This window comes from Silurus meridionalis, chromosome 15 (assembly GCF_014805685.1).
Source record: "Silurus meridionalis isolate SWU-2019-XX chromosome 15, ASM1480568v1, whole genome shotgun sequence".
Classification (NCBI taxonomy): domain Eukaryota; kingdom Metazoa; phylum Chordata; class Actinopteri; order Siluriformes; family Siluridae; genus Silurus; species Silurus meridionalis.
In genome coordinates, this window is record NC_060898.1 from 14,658,476 (window position 1) to 14,681,593 (window position 23,118).

Genomic DNA, 23,118 nt, shown 5'->3' on the forward strand with positions numbered 1-23,118 from the left:
CAAGTGAAATATACATATTTTTGTCTGTTAGCTTAATTTCTATACTATGGTAAACAGTATTATGAGGACAGTACTGCTATGTGATTTCCACAGCAGTCATTGATGGTCAGAGATAATGTAACTACATGGGAATATACCCATAGTGGATCGTTCAGCCCACAGACCCATATTCATATTCTCCTGATCTCCTGAACAACAACTTGACAGCAATATCTCCATTACTTTCATGTGGAAACAGCTATAAGATCTTACTACAAAACAAGTAAAAAAATTCCATCGTAATGACACATTTTTAGGTAATGTGCTAATGATATTAGAATATTTTAGACTTGATGCTAGGATAACTAACATTTAATAATTTATGTTTTGAAAAAATAACTGCAACATGACCAAGTCTTGCAATGAAATCTACATAAATCCTAAAATTGTTTTTGTTACATGAAAAAACTGAAAAACACAATTTAATTTTATGAATAATTAATTGACAATTTAGACAAAAATGCATGGTTTCATGGTGCTATTAAATTCTCATTTTGTTATCTTGCTTATTTATGACTCAATGCAATTAAGCAATGCACTGCACAGTATTTTTACTGTTATTGCTCATTATTTTTTGGATTGTATTACAACTTATTTATTACTGTGTTACCCGCATTATGTAGCCCAAAGACACCTAATAAAGACCTTACTGATAAAACACCTTACTAATAAACAGCTTACTTTCAGACGTACACAGGTTCGATCCTGGTGGCAGTGAACCCCTACCAGCTGCTGCCTATTTACACAGCAGACCACATTCGCCTGTACACTAATAAAAAAATCGGGGAAATGCCCCCACACATCTTCGGCATCACTGACAACTGCTACTTCAGCATGCAGAGGAACAACAAGAACCAGTGCTGCATCATTAGGTACCCACAACACTGTGCATGCACTATGTTTAGAATATGTATTAGAATAATGTACTGTAAATGAAATCTACAATGAAATAATAGTAATTTACCTTACAAATACAAAAACAAATTTTTAGGTTTTTTATTTTAGTAAAGTTAAACATTTTTTAATGTGCTGTTATAGGAAAATCAACAGTCGTGTCATATGATGATGCAGAGTTAATGTTACCACCCTACTCCCCACTTTCACAACAGCAACTTTGAACATGTTTACAGTGTCTGTCAAAAGTCGAAACACCTAGTCTTTTATCATTTTTGAAAGACACATGCCTGTTCCTTTGTTTTCAAACTCTGTAAGTTTTACAAGAGATGCCAAGGGGGTCCGAATGCCAAGGGTGTGTAAAGCTGTTATTCACTCTATGGGAGGATTTTTCAATGAAAATAAAGTTTAACAATGGGAACAATTATATATTTGTTTGATCAAATCTTCATACTATTAAATTTCCTTGATTGTTGCATAAAAAGAACTACATGTGTCTCTCAAAAATGATAAAATTAAGGCTCTGAGCTCTAAGGAAGGTCAGGGGTTCATGCCATTGAACTGCCAAGCTGCCAATGTTGTGCCTAACCATTTCTGCTTGAGATGCTCTGTATCCTGGCTGAGCCTGTGCTCTAGCCCCAGCTTCCTTACAAGTTGGAAATATAAAGAAAAATTTTCACTGTGCTGTAATGTACATGTGACAAGTAAAAACCTCTCTCACATCCATGAGACAAATGATTTCCTGTTATAAATTACAAGCAGCCATTCCCTCATTAGCTTCATTTTCTCTCTCAATTGAAAAATAATTTATGAAGAAACCACAAGGCACAAATTCCTGAAAATGTTTCAATAAAAGGAATTATATAAATTCATAGGTAACACATTGCTAACACTGGAGACTCTTTTCCAAAAACGGTAATATAAAAGTCTCCTCATAAATCTCGACATACTATTTTAAATCTGCCTATGTGAAGAATCTGTCTTACAAGCCAAACCAATAAACCAAAACCAAAAAAAAAAAACGTAGCTCTACAGACTTAAATGTAACACTAGATGTGCATGAGGACCTCACTGCTAAACTTATCTTCTGATTGAAAATTAATTTGTCTAGGTTTCAGGTTTATAAAATGCCATATTTTGAACGATAACATTAGACTTAATAGTCAAAAAACTTTCATATTCATTTCATTTTTTGGTGCCTGAATTTTTACGTTTTTGTTTGTTTGTTGTTTTTTTATTAAAAGCAATGTGTGTAATTTGTTGATGTGTTGTTCACTAAAGTGGTGAGTCCGGAGCAGGAAAAACTGAGAGCACCAAGTTGATTCTGCAGTTCCTAGCTGCTATCAGTGGACAGCACTCATGGATCGAGCAGCAGGTTTTGGAGGCCAACCCCATCCTAGAAGGTCAGAAAGAACACTATTTTGGCTTTGATGATGACATAGAGGATTGCCTATCTGTCTTAAATGACATCAGCCTGTTGTTCAGATCTCCATATGGGAGACGATTCTCATTGGAAAACATTAGCAAGCATAAAATGTAATGGTCTTCTGGTGTTTAATAAAACAAACATACAAAAAACAGGATTTGTTAACTTATTACAGCCTATTTTCAAACAGAAAATGTGTGCTATGAATACAGTGGTGCAGCAGGACTCCACCAATGTATTATTTTTCTTTTTTTTTTTCTTTTTTGACAAAAGCACCAACAAAAGTGTCCCTGCATGAACAAAAGAGTATTGTACTTCAGTTCAGTAGAATTGATCAATTCAGCAGAAGTATTTTTTTTCTTCAGCGTTCGGCAATGCAAAGACCATACGCAATGACAACTCCAGCCGGTTTGGGAAGTACATTGATATCCACTTTAACAAAAAAGGAGCTATCGAGGGGGCAAAGATAGAGCAGTACCTGCTGGAAAAGTCAAGAGTATGCAGACAGGTAAGACAACATGCTAATTAAAAAAATAATTATTTGTAATGGTTTTAATGGTAATAATACGAATCCGATTGGCTTTAATGGAAGCTGCAATTGTTCTTGTGGGTCTCTACTGATAATTTGTACTGATTACACCAATAGATGAGTAGGGAGATCATAAGGACATCATTGAGCATCCAATACAAAAAAGTTTAGCAATGCTTTTCTTGGTTTGATGATAATGACTTAATTATTTAAACCAACAAAGTGCATAATGTAAACTAGGGTTAATGGTTAATCTGATAGTTGAAAGTGATAATTAAGGAAAGAAGGTCCAATTCACATATACAGCATGCTTACTATAATCATTGTTGACAGATCAATTAATATATAATTCATTACATTACCAAGGATTAATTTCTATCTACATCTTGACAATGAATCAGTTTACGCTGAGCAGTATCATGAGGTATCATTCTTGGCATAATCAGAAAGATGCAAATTATTGCACATGCATATACACTTTGAAAACAAAGACTTATGCATGAATGATTTCTCTGTTAGCTCATCTCTTTATAGCCACTAGCCATTAGCCTAAAAAGAGATCGAATCTAGGTGGTGTTTGACTGTGTAATGTTCAGCTGCATGAAAAGAAATTAGCTCCAGCTTTACTTCTTCTTACCATTCTGTCTATTTATATTGCAACTTTTGGTTGTGCCATTGTTAACGGTTCACCAAAAGCCAGAAGCAATCATCTTAATGCATTTCTTAACAGATATAATCAAATAATTTGATGGGAATTTTAAACGTGAAACTGTACATTGGTGCCTTTTTATCTTTAAAAGACAAGGAGGCTTAACACTGCTTACATATTTATACTGTCTGACTCAGTTGCTGTAATTCCTGCTTTTTTTTTTGTTGTGATCCATTTATTGACTAATACATATCTAACACATTTCAAAAATCTCATGTTTTCTCATGTAAAAAAACATGTTTATATTTATAACAGTAATTTCACATTAGAAAAGATACAAGTTCACCATGCCAGAATTTAGATGAATTTCTATGGAAAATAAAAACAAAGTTTTGATAGTCTGGTCCCCATTGGTGTCTAGTAGGTACAAACATGTGATCTGCAATTTGCCAAAGATATTCTATTGGTCCTTAATGGCATCCACAAGACATAACTTGCCTCCCATTAAAGGCAACACATTGCCAGGAGAGACACACATAAACATTACAATTTCAATTCAAACCAATTTAATTCCCATTATAAGAAAATTAAGACTGTTTCAAATAAGGGGTTTATGAGGGTTTCTACTGTTTTTTTGTTGTTGTTTTTTTGTATAGAAAATTACCACCTTCTGACCAATCAGAATCAATCAAAAACATTTAACATTGCTGTGTTGTAATAAGGTTTACTTTACACTTTGACAGATAATAAATGAGTGAATAAATGAGAATAAATCTGTGAATAAATCTAGATTTGAATGACTTAATCTCAATACCAGCTACTATACTGTACCTAGTGTAGCATTTGTAAAGTGACAGTGAAGAATGCCAATAAGCCTTATAGTAAAAAAAACCTACAGTTTCTTGCTGTTTGCACACAGATGCGAGTGGTTCCAACTGGTATATTGTGTATATTAATCGTCATGTGCTAGGCTCCTTTTAAGTCATTTTTAAATGTCGGTTCTTTTTTAATGTTTACATATAAAAAGATCAATTCTTGAAAATTATAAACTCAGCAAGTCTTCCATGCAGGCTCCAGACGAGAGAAACTACCACATTTTCTACTGCATGCTGCAGGGTATGAACCCAGAGCAGAAGTCTAAGTTGGGATTAGGTCAGGCTTCAGACTACACCTATCTGACCATGGTGAGGGGCTGCAGACCAAACCACTAATTACTGTTGCTACCTAAAACTGTTTAGTTGCATTTTTCAGGAAAGTTATGATTTTCTTTTATGAATACAAAGATCATGATAGTTATCTCTTCTGTGTCCTTCACTGTGTCCTTCTCTGTGTCCTTCCATCTTTGTCCGTCTTGTAGGGCAACTGTACGGAATGTGACAGCAGGGACGACATGAATGTAAGTGACATATTGGATAAAAGATGGTTTGGTCATCTTTTATTTATGGAGCTGGGAGATCAAGTTTATTGTATGTACTGTACAGTGAGTATGTATGTATGTATGTATGTATGTATGTATGTATGTATGTATGTATGTATGTATGTGTGTATGTATATATGTACTGTATGTGCTCTTGTGATCCAAACAGAATGCAGAAAACTAATACAACAATACATAAAGAAGATATTTATCTAAGTTATTGGGACATTCATGCCACATTATTTGTACCCAATTACAGTTTTATAATAATTGATGTATTTGGTGGATTTTGAATAAAGGAGTACTCCAGCATCCAGTCAGCAATGAAGGTCCTGATGTTTACAGACACTGAGAACTGGGAGATCTCTAAGCTGCTGGCTGCCATCCTACACATGGGCAACCTGCGCTTTGAGGGTACACAACAGTGCACAAACGACAGCGTTTAAATCACTTTAGGTTTGCGTAGTCAAATAATGTTTCGTTCCTTTTTTCACAGCTAGGATGGTAAAAAACCTGGATGCTTGTGTAATTGTGTGCTCTCCTGATCTAGCCAAAGCAGCAGCTCTGCTAGAGGTGAGGGGATGATCTATCTATCTATCTATCTATCTATCTATCTATCTATCTATCTATCTATCTATCTATCTATCTATCTATCTATCTATCTATCTATCTATCTATCTATCTATCTATCTATCTATCTATCTATCTATCTATCTATCTGTCTTAAAATTTCAATCCAATAGGTGTGGCTTAAACCAGACTGGGTTGATGTTCATGAAATAGTTTTTTTAATTGTTTTTAATTATTTGTATTATTATTATTTATATTATAGGATTTCTATTTGTTTTGTTTTTTGTGGGGTTTTTTTTTTTGCTTGTGAAATTTTCTAACTAATTCATTTGACTCTGTTTCCTAACCATAGGCCTTACAACATAATACTAGTCTAATTTAAAGCACCACAGCTCTGACCATGAAGTTACTAAGACTTAAGATTAGATCAGTGCTGTGAATCAGATCACACACTCAGACACAACCTTCATATCTCATCACTCACTTGTGTCCAAGAGATGTATATCTGACCACATGGTTAAATGAGAGTAAAAAAAAGCCCCCTTTTATGTCACATAGTTCCTGATGCATACTAAACCTTCTCAACCCAATCCAGTGTAAACTGTTCCGATAAGATTTCTTCCAGTATAGTGCACAGTACTGTGGGTAGCTACATCGGCAAATTACTCAAACGAAGAATATCTCGAGTGCATGGCTGATTTTTTTCAGACTCTCCTTCTTACTGTCTCCACTCTGATTTGCTTCTCTGATTATCCTGGTGGGAGTGAATTCTCAGTGCGGCTAGAGGAAAGGAGCAGAGAGAAGTTGGAGATAAATGCAGTCATTAGTGAGACTCAGATGGTGTTATTAGAGCATGAGCACAGCGTGGGTAAAGCCTTCGCTCTGCCGGCTACAGCTCTTCATCTTTTCTCTGTCAGCCGTGTGAAAGTCTGAATCCAAAGTCAATGTACTTATGGAATGAAATCTGCCCCCTGGTGGCAAAAGACACGTTTGCGTGAACAATTGTGTGTATGTGTGTGTGTGTGTGTGTGTGTGTGTGTGTGTGTGTGTGTGTGTGTGTGTGTGTGTGTGCGTGTCTTGATAAGAGCACTGAAAATCTACAACCAAATCTACAAACCTAAATATTTTAAAAAGATCAGAATTATTTTGTATGAATGTGAGGATGCTCATGACTCGAGTGTAATTTGAAATTCTTTTCCTGTAATACTTATACATTTTGGGGTAAAAGAAGAAAAAAATAAAAATGAAAATCACAAGGCTTACAGCTTTACGTCTTTTATTAGAGAGGTCACTGGATAGCTGTATTAGGTATTAGTAGATAGGTAATATAGGTATTAGGTATTGTACAATACACATTATTGTTTCTTATTGTACTGTATATTCATATATTCATATTAAAATAATAAACGATGGGAACCAAAACCTTTAGTTTTATATATATATATATATATATATATATATATATATATATATATATATATATATATATATAGAGGCCCTCAGTCAAGTTAGATTTTTGACTCTTCATAGAAAAACGTTTGGGCACCTTTGCTCTAGATGCAAATGTTCTTTTTCAAAGACATAATGAAACAATTAAATCACCAACTGAACTCCTCTTTTCCATACAACCTACCCTTATTGACAACAGTCATAATTCAAGGCTTTTTTAAGGAGACTCCCAGGCGCTTATATTGCTTATTAGATAAAGCAATCTCTGGACAGTTCTCTAACTGTAAGCAGGGGTATTATACAAATATCTTATATACGCTGTTCCTCCAAAATTAGATCAAGAAAAGACCAAAGAAAATATTGCATTCTCTATGCAATACATCTTTATTTTCTAAAACATGGTTTATAACGCTTACATTTTTTTTGTTTATACGAATGACATTTCTGTTTCATTTCTCTTTGATTGTATAGGTGGACCTTCAGGATATTATGACTTGTTTGACCACACGCACACTTATCACTCGGGGAGAGAGTGTATCCACTCCGCTCAGTATGGACCAGGGGTTTGATGTGCGCAATGCTTTTGTCAAGGTTGGAAACCTTCTTCTGCTACTGCATTTTTTTAGCACAATTCTGACCTCACATTAGGAAACAAAACAAGGGCATTTTGTTATATGAAAATAGTCAACAACACAAAACTGACTGACTAACCCTAAATTTGACTTTTTTTCCTAACAGTATTTCTTAAAATGTTTCTGTTCTCCTGTTTACCAACAATTAAAATTTTCTATGAATTAAAGAAAAACACACACACACACACACACACACACACACACACACACACACACACACACACACACACACAAATGTTAATGTACTTGTACTTTTTTTTTCAAGTATCTGTACTTTATCAGGGTATTTTCATTGTTGGAACATTTAATTAACCCCAAAATTATTATGTAATATCTTACTATTTACTCCACAACATTTCAGCCATTCCGTTCCTCTCTACATTGAAGTGGAAACATTAATTGTATTAAATGAGAACCTGTCTTGGGAATACAGCTGTATCCACATGGTTCTTGTGAGAGTTGGTATGGAATAAGGGTACTCCCACTGTCTGCTTCTAACAGTAGAAATCCCTCCTGCATTGGAGAATGAAATGCTGAATTGCATACATTTTTAAAATATAGTTTTCATAGATCAGTACTTTTGATACTTTAAAATTCAAAAGCAAGGACTTATGTACTTTTACACAATTAGGATTGTAAAATAAGTACATTTTTTTGCATTTTCTAAATTTGAAGTTACAGTTATTGTTGTGGATCATCCATAAACATCAATGACTCCACTAATTTAGTTTCTATTATCACTTACCTTATAGCAACAATAAACAGTCATTCTGTTAACAGCTCCTCTTTTTCCACGTTCTTGAAGTTAATAAGACAAAAGAAGTTTGTTATGTTATGAAGAATCCGGACAGCACAAAGTTCTTAAGATTACCCTGTGATAAAAAATGGACTGACTGCTACAATTGTACTAATGTTAAAACATTCAACAATTATATACTTTTCTTCATTAAATAGCAATGTTGTTGTTTTAAATGCTTTTAGACTTTATAGAAATGATGTGGATCATCCACCAAACAAGCAGAAGTGGCAAAAGGACACACATGCTTCACTTAAATAGAAGTACAGATACTGATGTTTTAAAAGACTCTGGTAAAACTCAAGTTAAAGTAAAGAAGTTTGAGCTCTGAAATGTACTTAAGTAAAAAGTAGCCATTTTTACTACCTGTTTTAGTGTCATGCTGTTAACTGGACCTCACATCATATTACTATTAGGGCTGTCAATCTATAAAATGTTTAATTGTGATTATTAGCATGATCGTCATGAGTTAACTCACGATTAATCGCAATTTAATCGCACATTTTTATCTGCACTAAATGTACCTTTAATTAATACTTTTCAGGTTTTTAATACTCTAATTAACATAGGTATGGACAAATATGGATGCTTTATGCAAATGTATGTTTATTATTAGTAACACCAAACTCAACATAGAGCATGAAGACAAAAATATTCAAGTAAAAATGTTTTAAAGTAATTATGGTGTTTTGAATTACATAAATCATCAAAATACCAAATGGAACCTTTGCTATGTTTTCACACGGACGGGTAATGCGGTGATACCGGAGAAACTCTACCTCTTCTAACTTTTGTACGAAATAACATAATCAGACAATATTTGTATAGGTTTATTTAAAAGTAGACATTTCAAGCTTTATATTAATATATTTATCATGTCTGTGAGAAAGTATTTACTGAGATTCATGTTGTTTTACTTATTTGTCTGTAAAGAGAGATGACAGAGACGGCAGAGAGCGCCCCCTGTCTGTTTTCTTTATTTGACAAAAGCACAGTTTTGTTGTTATTATGAGTGTATGCAAATAAAAGTAAACACTTTACAGATTTGAATGATGCCAGAGTACATTAATTTGAGGAATAAATGTTGACCCCATAGGCTTAATTGTGTGCATTATAGCGGATTTTGGTGCCGATTTGATACTTGCCGCATCAGTAAAACAAATGTTTATGGATTAGAAAAATTTATTTATGGATTAGAGTTTATTTATTTATTTATTTATTATATCTAAGTAAAGAAAGGACGTTGTGAATAAACGTGTGTTGCGCTGAAGGTTTTAATTTCATCTCTTTTATATTTATTAATTTATATTTGTTATAATAATGCTCAAACAGAAATGCGCACAGCAATAAACACACGTTAAAAAAAATTGTGTCGTTAAAATGAATTTGCGTTTGCGTTATTAACGCGTTATTTTGACAGCTCTAATTAATATGTTAATCCAAAACGAATTTCAAATTCTGTTACCTAACGAATGAACATTTACATTTTACATTTACATTTTACGCCATTTAGCAAACGCCCTTGTCCAGAGCGACGTACAAAAGTGCTTTGAGTCTCTAGCAATTAATAAATCTACACTGGTATGCTAGATTACTAACTTAATATGAATATAACTCTTGAATTCTACAAATCAAACTTGAAAAGTGATAATTTAAGTGTTTTAGGAAGAGGTAGGTCTTCAATCGTCGCTTGAAGATAGCCAGGGACTCCGCTGTACGGACATCTAGGGGAAGTTCATTCCACCACCTCGGTGCCAGAACAGAGAAGAGCCTTGAAGTATACTTACCTCTTATTCTGAGAGAAGGTGGTACCAGTCGAGCAGTGCTGAACATCCACCATATAGAGCACAAGCAAAGCAAATATAATGATGATCAGGTGATCAGGAATGTCTCTGTTCTCAGTCATGTTACATCACTGACTCCCTCTGTCTTATCCACGTTAACCCCGTATTTCTTATTGCATTCGGCCCTGCTCATTGTGAGCTTCGTAAACTAGCCTACGTCTTTGGTGTGTGAGAGCCAGGAAATGATACACCAGTGGTGGATTGCAAAAACACGCGATGAGAAGAAACAAGTTGATGGGCTGAAAACGGCACACAATAAGAAGAAAAAAATATTAACATTTCACCAAATAGATTTAAACTAAAGTAACGAGCCTGTTTTAAAAATGTAAGAAGTAGAAAGTACAGATATTTGTGTAAAAAATTGTGAGTGAAAGTAAAAAGTTGTCCAAAAAATGTATAGTAAATTAAAGTACTGATAGTAGAAAAATCTATTAAAGTAGAGTAATGAAGTATTTGTAGTTCATATTCCCCACCTCTGCATGCAAATCCCTGTGTAAGTGTATAAAAAGTATTAGTTATTAGAACAAGTGCATTAATATATTACTGTGATTTAAATCAATACCATCTGATTCAATAATTCATCAGCTCTGTGCTATAAAGCTTAAAAATCCACACTGTCAGCTAAATAACAATGAGAGAATAATTTGAAAAGAAGTGTATTAGTCTATGATACTTTCTTTACTAGGGAATATATGGAAGGTTATTTGTGTGGATAGTGGACAAAATCAACGCTGCAATCTACAGAGCACCGACTAATAAGGACAGAGTCATCCACAGATCCATCGGGCTGCTTGACATCTTCGGATTTGAGAATTTCAACATCAACAGGTGTGCGGCACTATTTCTATTCTGCCATGATGTTCATGCTTCTAATCCTCACTCTAATCGCTGTTTTGTCTTGTTTTTTTGGTCAGCTTTGAGCAGCTGTGCATCAACTTTGCCAATGAGAATCTGCAACAGTTCTTTGTGCAGCATGTTTTTAAGCTGGAGCAGAAGGAGTACAACTTGGAGCACATCAACTGGCTGCACATCGAGTTTACAGATAACCAGGATGCTCTGGATATGATCGCCAACAAGCCTATGAACATCATCTCACTTATTGATGAGGAGAGCAGGTTCCCCAAGGTAAGTATGGGAAAGCACAATTAGACAGGCTATGAGTTGAAAAAAATAAAATTAAGTAAAGGTAACAATATATAACCTCAGCTACCTAACATAAGTATATGAACACCTTCGGTTCTTAAGGCAAATCAATCAGCTTGTGCTTTACTGTGATATTACTTAGAGTTTGTTATTTCAGCCAGGTCTGACACAACCATACACGTTTTTTGGAGTATACAATACGGTGAAAAAGATGTACAGTGTCAATTATACAGTAAATCAACTTTTTAATAATCATGCTATTACATTGGACCTTATGGCTTTACTGATTCTGGGATTTTTTCTGGATATTTTTTGTACCCAGATTCATTTTTTTATTGTTCTTCAAGGTTTTAAAACATTTCCAGAGCATATTTCAATACGGAATAGAGAATCTAAGTTGTTAAATAAACATGTAAATATTCTGTAACAATGCACAACTTACATTTAAAACCCCTTCAAATTTCAATGACTCTCAAATTACAAACAACTTACACACTTTTCTATATAAAAAGGAATCTGTCTTTCTATCCGTGAAGCAATGCATTTTATAAATATCTTTACAAATCGACAAATAAATATATCCATATCTAAATATCATGTTACTAACACATTTTTAATTTATTAATATAAATGGATATTAAAATGTTATCAATATACAGGTTGTTTTAGAAATGTTGTGATTAAAATTAATTATTATTTTTATTAATTCAATATTTTTATACCTTAACAGAGGGTTATAATTCAATTACTGTACCTTTTTCTCCCTTTACTGTCAATGCTTAAAATATTTCATTATCACAATGATACTGACATACGATGTTCATAAATATCAAGGCATTGCTGCTGGTATGTGTGTATTAAATACCATCTAACAAACATTTTTTTCTTTAAAAAACTTCTCATCATATTGCAAATTCATACATGTGGCTCAGAATGTACAAGTAGATCAAAATGTGCAAAGAAACAATTTAAAAATAAGGTACAGATTGGTAGCATGGTAGTGCACATGACAGATGTGCAAACAGCATTAATAATGTACAGTGCATAGTAGTTTTTTAACATAGATCATAGTAGAAATGTTTAGTTTACTGTCTGTGATCAGGATGGAGTAATAGTGGTTGTGCATTCTTCAGCAGTTTAACAAGACACATGATGGATTGCCAGTGATTCAATCAAAAAAATGTATCATTAAAAAGTTGACATAGGAAAAATGTTTACAGATGCATGTGTTCAAATGTATGACACAGAAGGTTATTTGGCACAAATGTGTGATGTAGAAGTCTTTTCTGCTGTTTTATGTGTTTTTTTTTAGGGAACTGATGCCACCATGCTGCACAAACTGAACTCCCAGCACAAATTTAATGCAAACTACGTCCCTCCTAAACACAGCCACGAAAGCCAGTTTGGCATTCAGCACTTTGCTGGTGTGGTCAACTATGAAACCAAAGGTACTTCCCAGGCTCGCTAATCCTTCTGTTATTTTGGGGGAAAATACTATCTATGATCCTACTGGACTCATTTTGAAATGTTATCATGTTATAACTCATTTATTCTGGTTGGTTTGGAGACCTTATATAACACTTACATTACATAACATAACATACATACAAGACATAACATACATACATAATCTCTCCTCTCGCATTATGGCGACCAGAAATAGCTAGCTACAATGTTTCTCCCTTATATGCTAGCAACTGTGTATACCTAAAATTTATAACAAATAAATTTGTGATTCTCATGGTAGATTTGAATAACCTTTAGTTTTAACATAACACTTTTAGTTATAGAAAAAATAATGAACCATTACTTTTACCCACTCATCTCCCAATAGTTTTTCTTTTTTCTATAACAGCTTGTAATTTTTTTTATAATTTCTGTTATTCATTTGTCTGCTATTTATTAATCAACAACAAATGTTAATGTTTGTCCATTTATAGTTACATGTATTATTGTGGATTGCCACAAAACTAGGCCCTTGCATAACTTATTTTATAGAAGCTGTGAACAGTCATTTTCTCTCTAGTCTCTATGCATTTTTTCTTGAAGATAATAAGGCCAACACACACACACACACACACACACACACACACACACACACACACACACACACACACATACGCACGCACGCACAAACGCAAACACACACACCTTGGTATTTTGCTGTGTGCAAAAAAAAAAAAAAATTCTTCTGTAAATGTATTATGTCCTTCACCCCATCAATGCCCCTCTATGGAGCATCTGTCATACAAGAAATGTATTTCAAAAAGAACATAGTAGATATGACTATCTAGAAACCACTTTCAGACCTGTTTTTATAGAACACCTACTAAGTATCTTTTGTGTAAAATGACATATTATAGGCTACTTTTGATTCTATTTTAAATGTTAACTTTCTATTTAATGGTTAAACACTGTTTATGTGGGGTACATCACAGCATTACCCTTTAATCATGCACCTCGGTGTCTGTTTATCAGAGTCTGTTTCTACTTTGACAGGTTTTCTGGAGAAGAATAGAGACAGTCTCCACAGTGACATCATCCAACTGGTGCACTCTTCCAAAAACAAGTTCATCAAACAGATCTTTCAGGCTGACGTCGCCATGGTGATGCCCTTTTCTGACACTAAATCCCTGTTTATCCTGCATTAATGTGCCTCCATTAACTCCACTTTGGAAACACATCAATCACACCGCAGTCAGGCCTTAGTTTATGTTGACTAGCTGGTGAAAGATTGAATATTGTTTTTTTCCTTCAAACTTTTTCTAACTAGTTCTTTAGATTTGGCTGTCCCTCTATCTCCCACAATAACACTCAACTTGGTGATGCCATGTTTCATTTGTTTGTGTTTTTTTTGTTTATTGTTGTGTGCTACATTTTGGCTGTAATCGCTTGGCAGAGACTCTGTCTATTCAGTTTTTCTAGATTCTTTAAACACCACTCAATTCACTTTCTCTTTCTTTCTATTATTCTTATTATCCATTTTTCACTCTTTCATTCCGTCGGCCTTCAGTATCTCTGTGGCTATGTGCAGACCACTGTGTCCCCTCAGAAGGTACTGTAAATCACTGCTTGTATCCCTGTACACTCCCCGTCCTTAGTGCTATCTCTGTACCATTTATCTACCACACTCTCTCTCAGCGGTCTCTTTCTCTCAAATTCATTCCTGTGGTTGTTTTCTCAGTGGAAAACAGCTCTGGCAGTGTAGAAGCATGATTTATTAACCCCAACAGTGGCATTCAGTAGAGTGATACTTACTGGGGAAATGTTAGTCATCAACTGGAAGTAATAGAGGCAACAACGTTTCTGGTTCTAGTTCAAGTGCATTGTGGTCTTTTTTTTTTTTTTCATGATACTTTGCTAAGCAGAAACTGAGTTTGCTTATGACTTTCCTGGCAGAGTAAGCTAGAGGAGGGGAAAATCTTTCAAAAAACTAAGTTTGGCTATTTTTTATATGCTGTATCTGGCATTTGTGTCTTTTCTCCATTATGCTAACTCAAAACTTGGAGAGACACAGACAGAATCTCAATGAGTCCAATAACAGTAAAAGACAGAAAGACAAATATGAGAAGAAAAAGCATAAAAGGTTTCTTCGCATAAGACGAAGGCAGAAGCTTTGGAGGGCAGGAATGGCTGAGGTGAATTTGAACTCACCTACTCTTTGCATGTGCTGTATTTGCAATATTAACTCTGCCAATGATGCAATGCTTTTGTGATTACCTGAATGTTCATCTAAATGTGTGTGTGTGTGTGTGTGTGTGTGTGTGTGTGTGTGTGTGTGTGTGTTTGGCCAGGGAATGGAGACTCGGAAGCGTTCTCCGACTCTGAGCAGTCAGTTTAAACGCTCCCTTGAGCTGCTCATGAGGACTCTGAGCACATGCCAGCCCTTCTTTGTGCGTTGCATTAAACCCAATGAGATCAAAAGGCCAATGGTGAGTCTGCGGGAAAAAACTTTAGATCGGTTGAATGAACAAAACATGTTCCATGTACAAAATGTTGCATCTTGAATTTTTTTTAAAATAAAGGATCCAGGGAAAAAGAGTATGCATGAGTGATACTGCCATGATGTGTTCAGAGGGAAATAAATGTTGATTTGCTTTAATGACTGTTTTTAACTCTGGGAAATTCTTTTGTTCCCTTTTAAATAAAACATCCTCACATGGTGTTCAAAAATCATATACTCAAGATTGTTTGAGATACTGAATATCTTCTAATGGTTTGAGGTTTGAGATAGCATATTGCTAAGCAGGTAGTCCAAATACCCTCACCATGCCCTAGCCATGTATCAGCAGTTCAATACTACAAATGCAACCAAACATGTCTGACGAAAAACTGAGGAAATTGTGTTCAATACCCTTTTAATTCTTCGTATTATTTTATTTGCAGTTGTTTGATAGGGGTTTGTGTGTACGTCAACTGCGGTATTCTGGAATGATGGAGACGATTCGAATCCGCAGGGCGGGATATCCCATACGTTACACCTTCTTTGAATTTGTTGACCGTTACAGGGTTTTCATGCTAATGAACAAACCTGCCAATTTACAGGTACGTTAGCAGGACAGCAAAGCAAAATAAATGTTCTTACAGGTTCAAGAATATAAACATGCAAATTACAAATAGTGAACATGAACCCAAATCACATACTCTATATAGACAAAAGTATTGGGACACCTGACTTCCACCGACATACTGTATGTGGTTCTGCTATGTGGTTCTTCCACAAAATTGGAGGCAAACAATTGTGCAGAATGTCTATGGATGTGGTAGCAATAAATTTTTCCTTCACTATAAATACAAGACTCAAATCTATTCCAGCATGACAATACACCTAAGAAAAAGTGAATTTCATGAAGATATGATTTGCATGGGCTAAGCAGAAAACCTTAAATGTGGCCCGCTATAATGCTCCAACCCAACTGTACACCTTAATAATCATTGATTGTACTCGAGGCTTCCTCATCCTACATCAGCTGATTTTATTGACACCATTGTGGTTGAATGAGCACAAATCTCAATCTCAATCTCAATCAAGCACACTGCAAAATCGAGTGGAGCATCTACCCAGGAGAGTGGAGGTTATTGTAATAGCCATCATTAATGTAGAATGAAATGTTTGCAAAGCACGTTCGAATCTTATGGTCTGGTGTCTACAATCTTTTGTCTATATAACATATGTCAGGTGCAATGTGTTGTCTGTTTATTACCTATATGCTCCTACCTTCTAATATACATGCAACATAATGCCTGAGACTCTCAACTGCAAATACAGCTTAATACAGTCATACAGCTAATATATACGATATACCACAACACTACTGAATTTTCTATCTGATCGACTGGGTAATTGCCTAAATCATAGGTTTCAATAAATAATTTCATCCTAATATGTTATTGTTTGTATAGTAACATCATCCTAGTTATTTACAGGAATGAGTATGGAGGTTGCTGCACATACACAGATTTTTTTTTTATAAGGTTAAATAATTTTAAGTTTGGTGAACTTTTCTTTAAGAAAACAATTATTTAACATTAATAGCAAAAAAGAAAAGTGAAAGAGAAAAAAATTGGGTGCAATAATGCAAGTGATAAACAAAACGTATTAAATGTGATTAGATATAAATTGAACACGTTGTGCTGTTATTTATTTACATTTCTGTGATGTTAGACGAAACTAAATCAAGTTCAGGGGGGTAACAATAGCTATGCTTTTTGTTGGGTGCATCCCAACATTCCATCGTTGATTATTTATAACAGAACACCTCCAAGTGTCTGTCTATAGTCAAGTATTGACTGATTTATAGGCGGATCTGAGAGAGACATGCAGGAGAATAGCGACAACTGTCCTGGGACATAATGATGACTGGCAGATAGGAAAAACAAAGATCTTTCTCAAGGTTTGATTGATTTTTTAAACTATTTAATAGTTTTGTTTTGGCATCAACAAAATATCTGCAACATCAGGAGTCTTGATATATTCTGAAAAGCTTAATACTGATCAGAATCATTGGAACTGTTTATGAAATGCATTGACAGATTTTTTTCCTTGCTTTATGTTGTAGGCTCACCATGACATGCAGTTGGAGATTGAGAGGGACAAGGCCATCACAAACAAGGTCATTTTTATTCAGAAATCCGTTCGTGGACGGAAAGAGAGGTAATGAAGTCTAGTAATGGGGATGTTTGGAAGGAAAAAACATTTGAAGATATATGTGGTATATGTGACCACTAATGCTTTTTTAACCTCCAGGGCCAATTTCCTAAAGGTTAGAAGATCGGTGATATTGATCCAGAAGATATGGAGAGGCTATATCTGTAGAAGGAAGTATAAAGTGGTATGGATTTTTTTAAATTGTTAATCTAATATGTTATTAACACTGAACACTGAACGATAATTTGAATGTATACTAAACCTGTAGCCAGTTTTTTATTTATTTTTTTTTCGTTACATCACATTTTTAACAACAACAAAAAATAATTTAACAAGCCACAGAACAAAAACCCTTTTGGACAAATATGCATGTCAGACAAAAACTATTAAGATGATAGGATAGAAAAGCAAATCCATTAGGAATTAAAGAGAAAGAGTAAACATTCATTCTATTTTGAATGAATTCAGATGTCTGAAACTGAATGAAATCTTAACAGATAACTAAATTTTGTTCAAATTCTGTAAAATTTTCAGCTTTAAGCTCTTTAGGTTTAAAATGAGCAGACTTTTTTTTAGCTTTGAATCACTTATGCCAGTCATAAACCTTTCAATCCTAAGTTATTTCGTTAGCTATCCCTGGTACAGCATGCTACTCACTAATAATGAAGCTGATATGAAAATCCTGTATGTCAATATGAGACAACACCTAAAGTACATCAACCTCTATCTCTATTATCAGTCATTATCACAGAGTACGTGCCCTTTGGATATAATTCTATCTATCCAAACATAACAGTCATCCTCCTTTAAACTTTTTAGAAAATAATATTATAATGTTCTAAATGCTATTTTATAATATTGAGACTGTAAATAAATAAAAATCCATCCACCAAGCTCATGTAAGAGTAAACCAGAAAGGGATGAAAGTGCAAAATATTTTTTTTTTTTTTTTTTTTTTTTTTGGGGGTTCCACCACATGGACCACTTCACAAGCTTTTGTGCTGTAAATAAGCTAGCAGCAGCATTTTTATGGCTTTTCACACAGCATTCAGTTGCTTTAGCTTCTATCTGAGTGGGCGGCAGTAGCTTAGTGGTTAAGGCATTGGACTTTGGATCGGAAGGTCACAAGGCCAAATCCATCCACCACCAATGCTGGGCCCTTGAGCAAGGCCCTTAACCCTCCCCTGCTCAGTTGGAAGTCGCTCTGGATAAGGACATCTGCTAAATGCCATAAATATAAATGAGTGTTATCAGGTATTAATGCTAGCATTTTGTGAAGTATTTTATCCAGCTATGGAAGCTTATCTAGCTTAGTTAATTCTTTTTAATATTATAAATAATAATTTATAATACTGCTACAAATTTGGCATGATTAATTCGCTACCTACAGATTCAGTTTCAGTGTAAGCTAAAATTTTAACACTGTGCCACTGTGCAGTCATCAAAAATTATTTGACATGGGTGCTTATAGATTTACTTTTCTGCATTGGGTTTCCGCAGTGTTTAATTAATTTAAATGTCTCTTCTGAGCCTAAAACTAGCCATATACTTTATAATATATTGTGCCATATAGTTTATAATATTTTATATAATCATATAATTTCAACAGACTATACCTGGCTACTGTTCAACTCAATTATGTACATGATGGGCCTCCAACCACTTGAAGTTTTCCACCACTTTATGTTCTATAAATGCATTCCCTCACAGTGAAATCTATTTCTGATTACCTGTCAGATGTGCCTGGGTTTCTTGCGGCTTCAGGCCCTCTGGAGGTCCCGGAAACATTACTTGCTCTACAGAGAGCTCAGGAAACACATCATTCTGCTCCAGGGTCAATGTCGAGGCTTCCTGGTGAGGCAAACATTCTGGAGACGCGTAAATGCCATCCGCATTATCCAGGCCTATGCCCGTGGCATGATAGCACGCAGACTGTGCAGGAGGCTCAGAGTGGAGGTACAGCACCACTGTTGCGTTTTGCAAATGGACTGGAGCAGGAGAATTACAATAAACTATAACAAAAAAAACCTTCCCAAAAGTTTATATATAGTTTAATATTGTCAGTAATAAGTCATGTGATAAGATAATTATAACTTATAACTTGTTCATTGTAAACTATTAATTAAATAATATAATGTTAAATAATCGAATAATATAAAATGATAAATAATATGACTTCATTCTCTAATAAACAAAATAGCACTGACAAGGCATAACTTTATGACAGTATAACATTATGACCAGTTGAATAACACTGATGATCTCATTATGGCACCTGTTAGTGGGTGTTATATATTAGGCAACGTGTAAACATTTTGTCCTCAATGTTGATGTGCTAGAAACAGGAAAAATTGGCAAGCGTAAGGATTTGAGCGAGTTTGACACGGGCCATATAATGATGGCCAGACGACTGGGTCAGAGCATCTCCAAAACAGCTGCTCTGGTGTGGTGTTTTAGTGGACTGCAGTGGTCAGTATCTATCAAAGGAATTGAGCTAAACCGGTGACAGGGTCAAGGATGGCAGAATCTCACTGATATATGCAGAGAGTTGTGGTGCAATCCAACAGACGATCTACTGTAGCTCAAATTGGTGAAAATGTTAATGCTGTTAATGCTTGATGGGTCAGGACTGTTTTGGCAGCAAAAGGGGACCAACACAATATTAGGCAGGTGGTCATTAAATTATGCTTGATCAGTTGCCATAAAGTTATGCCTGATCGGTGTAAATGTTAATAACAATTTCCTTTTTATAATTATTGAAACAATTCAGGATGTCCTGTCACAAAAAAATTATCCTTACACATAGTACAATTTAATCAAACAACTTTTTACTCTCAGGATTTGTGTAAATTTGTCTTTGTGTGTGCACAGAGGGAGCATAGGCTGGAAGCCGAGAGGCAACGTCTGGCTGAAGAAGAGCAGCTGAGGAAGCAGATGACAGCACGCAGGGCTCGAGCTGAGGCTGACAGAAAACACCAGGAGCGCCTGGCTGAGTTGCACCGCGGGCAGGAGGAGAGGAGGCAGGCTGAGCGTGAGGAGGGGCGCCGTAAGAAGGAGCTGCTCGAGCAGATGGAGAGAGAAAAGCAGGAACCAGTCAGCGATTCTGACATGGTGGATAAAATGTTCGGCTTTCTGAGCAGCTCTAGCTCGCTCCTGAACATGGAGGTTGAAGCACCTGCAGGATTTGAGGTGGAGCACTGAGAATCATTTATTAACTCACCTGTTCTTATCATTACTAATTGATGTTCATCTCTGTAGATTTTACAGCAATGTACAGCATTTTATAAAACAATAAAAAAGGTTTGTCAGTGTTTTGGACTTTTGTTTAAAAAAAAAAAAAAAAAAAAAGTCTATAAAAGAATGACTTGCAATTTTTCCTAAACAGTAGATCTGATTGGATTTTTTTATTATTTACTTTAATACTTAGTTAATTAAATATATTAGGTTAATTATAAAAATCCATGAATGTGGATTTTTATGTTGTATAAAATCAGATATATAAATACATGTACTTGTTTGATCACAGAGATGCACGTTTTATGAATGTATTTATTTGTCTCTGTATATCATTGGTGATTTTGTTTTCTATTTGGTTATAGCCAAAGGGCATAAAAAGGCCAAATATTATAAGAAAATAATTATAAAATTATTGAAATCATTTCATGCTGGAAGAGTATTTTACTTAGTAATAATTGAACTTTAAATGTATAAAAGAGACATTTTGACCTGAATAGAATCATTTTAGGGATTAATACGTTTAATATGAGGTATTGTTGACTTACATTCAACCACAACAAGGAATTTGTCCATTCATTTTCACTTTCCTGTAAGATACTATATTGTTTATTGAGCATATTATGAATTGTAAATGTCTTACATAGTTAATCCAAATAAAACTAATTATTACTTTTATGTTTGTGTGATAGGATCTGGAGAATGTCCACAAAGACTCTGAAGAGGACAGCATTGAGACTCTTCCTCGTCCCGATGAGGAACTAGAGGACCTGTCAGAGTACAAGTTTGCAAAGTTTGCTGCTACCTACTTCCAGGGAAACACAACCCACACATATGTGCGTCGGGCTCTGAAGCAACCTCTGCTCTACCATGAGGATGAAGGAGACCAGATAGTGAGAAACCCTTGTTTATTAGTATTTCTCATACTTTGCCAAACATAAACAAAGGAATTTACCTTTCAATTTCATTAATTACTTTTCTCTCAACCATACACTCAACATACATAAAAGTTGGGTTAACATTAAACCTTTTCCTAAACCTGTGATAAAATGTACATCATCCAGCATTTTTTAGAGTAACGGACCTATTTGTTATGCTTTGACCCGCCTCTTGGCTAATCATTGTGTGATGTTTCTTCCTTTACAGGCTGCTTTGGCTGTGTGGGTCACTGTACTGAGATTTATGGGAGACATGCCCGAGCCCAAGTATCAAATCAGTGTCAGTGACGGCAGTGAGAAGATCCCAGTTATGACCAAGATCTATGAGACTCTGGGCAAGAGGGCATACAAGAGGGATCAGCAAGGCCTGCAAAGGGCTGATGAGGTAATCACATCAGCATTCAGCATTCAAGCTGTTGTGGTTATTTGTCTGGCCCTCATTTTCCACACAAACCCTTAACCTGGAGTCATTGTAAAAAAAAAATTGTGTTTCTAGTTTACATAATCTGGTCATTTTTGGCATAATTTTGTATAGTATTTTAATTTTAGAAAGTGAATATGCTTTTAATGACCTCAGTTTAAAATGTGATCACTTATTCTAACCCTGGGAAGGACAAAAATGAATAAAATCCTCTTGCTTAAAAAAAAAAACTCATTTGAATAGGAAAGAACATCAGTTGAATGTGCAAAAGTGATGATACACTTCAGTTAATGGTTTGTTTCACCAAAGTCACAGTACAAGTGTATGGGTTGTTTTTGTCTAAAACAACGAAAAAGCTGCTAATTATAATAGCACACAATTACTACAAGTAATCACAGGGCTGTTGTATTCTCATACCTGAATGGCCAGTATATAATAAAAGGTTGTACTGCTTTGTGACAGGTAAAAGGTAAAGTTATGTCCTCGAGTTTTATGCCACATGAGCAAGTTAGGGCAGAGGATTACAGTGTATATCATAACATTTATTATAATTAAAGCTAATTATGCCCTCTATAATCCAATTGATAAAAGAAACAAGAATTTATTTACTGAATATTCCAAATGACTGAATAGATGAAATGCATTAAATGGGTTTAGTTTTTACAGATTGCAATTATTACATTACATTTTACATTACATTTGTGTTACATTTTTAAAACAATTTTAAATAAAATGCTTTCTTGGTTAAATTATATAAAATAATGTTTTTTTTATAAAATGAATGCATCCCTGTACCTGGCACAAGGCCCGATGTACTCACTTAAAAGACAGAATCGGCAGTTTCTGCTAACGCATGTGGCTGCTAAATATGCACTGTTTCTTGATACTCTGCTGTTTTTTACACCTGATCTGACCCACAAATGTGGCCATCATACCAGCTGGTTTGTGTCCCTCGAGTCTCTGACGCTTCTACCCAAACGGACATGAGG

General features: G+C 34.9%; 1 protein-coding gene across 2 annotated transcripts in view; it reads left to right on the plus strand.

The window, feature by feature from the left end:
- Positions 1-23,118, plus strand: part of myo7ab (myosin VIIAb) — a 54,001-nt gene that overhangs the window by 15,111 nt on the left and 15,772 nt on the right. Inside the window, exons 5-26 of one of the 2 annotated variants that reach the window (XM_046867219.1) lie at positions 727-911; positions 2,215-2,336; positions 2,725-2,867; positions 4,608-4,721; positions 4,895-4,933; positions 5,254-5,368; positions 5,451-5,527; positions 7,445-7,564; positions 10,931-11,073; positions 11,160-11,370; positions 12,701-12,836; positions 13,888-13,994; positions 14,402-14,443; positions 15,183-15,320; positions 15,775-15,933; positions 17,190-17,282; positions 17,448-17,542; positions 17,636-17,720; positions 19,274-19,492; positions 20,408-20,725; positions 21,463-21,663; positions 21,917-22,093. In XM_046867219.1, coding sequence (XP_046723175.1) covers positions 727-911; positions 2,215-2,336; positions 2,725-2,867; positions 4,608-4,721; positions 4,895-4,933; positions 5,254-5,368; positions 5,451-5,527; positions 7,445-7,564; positions 10,931-11,073; positions 11,160-11,370; positions 12,701-12,836; positions 13,888-13,994; positions 14,402-14,443; positions 15,183-15,320; positions 15,775-15,933; positions 17,190-17,282; positions 17,448-17,542; positions 17,636-17,720; positions 19,274-19,492; positions 20,408-20,725; positions 21,463-21,663; positions 21,917-22,093 — 3,039 coding nt within the window. The remainder of the gene's footprint in view (positions 1-726; positions 912-2,214; positions 2,337-2,724; positions 2,868-4,607; positions 4,722-4,894; positions 4,934-5,253; positions 5,369-5,450; positions 5,528-7,444; positions 7,565-10,930; positions 11,074-11,159; positions 11,371-12,700; positions 12,837-13,887; positions 13,995-14,401; positions 14,444-15,182; positions 15,321-15,774; positions 15,934-17,189; positions 17,283-17,447; positions 17,543-17,635; positions 17,721-19,273; positions 19,493-20,407; positions 20,726-21,462; positions 21,664-21,916; positions 22,094-23,118) is intronic. The other variant, XM_046867220.1, reaches the window with a different exon arrangement.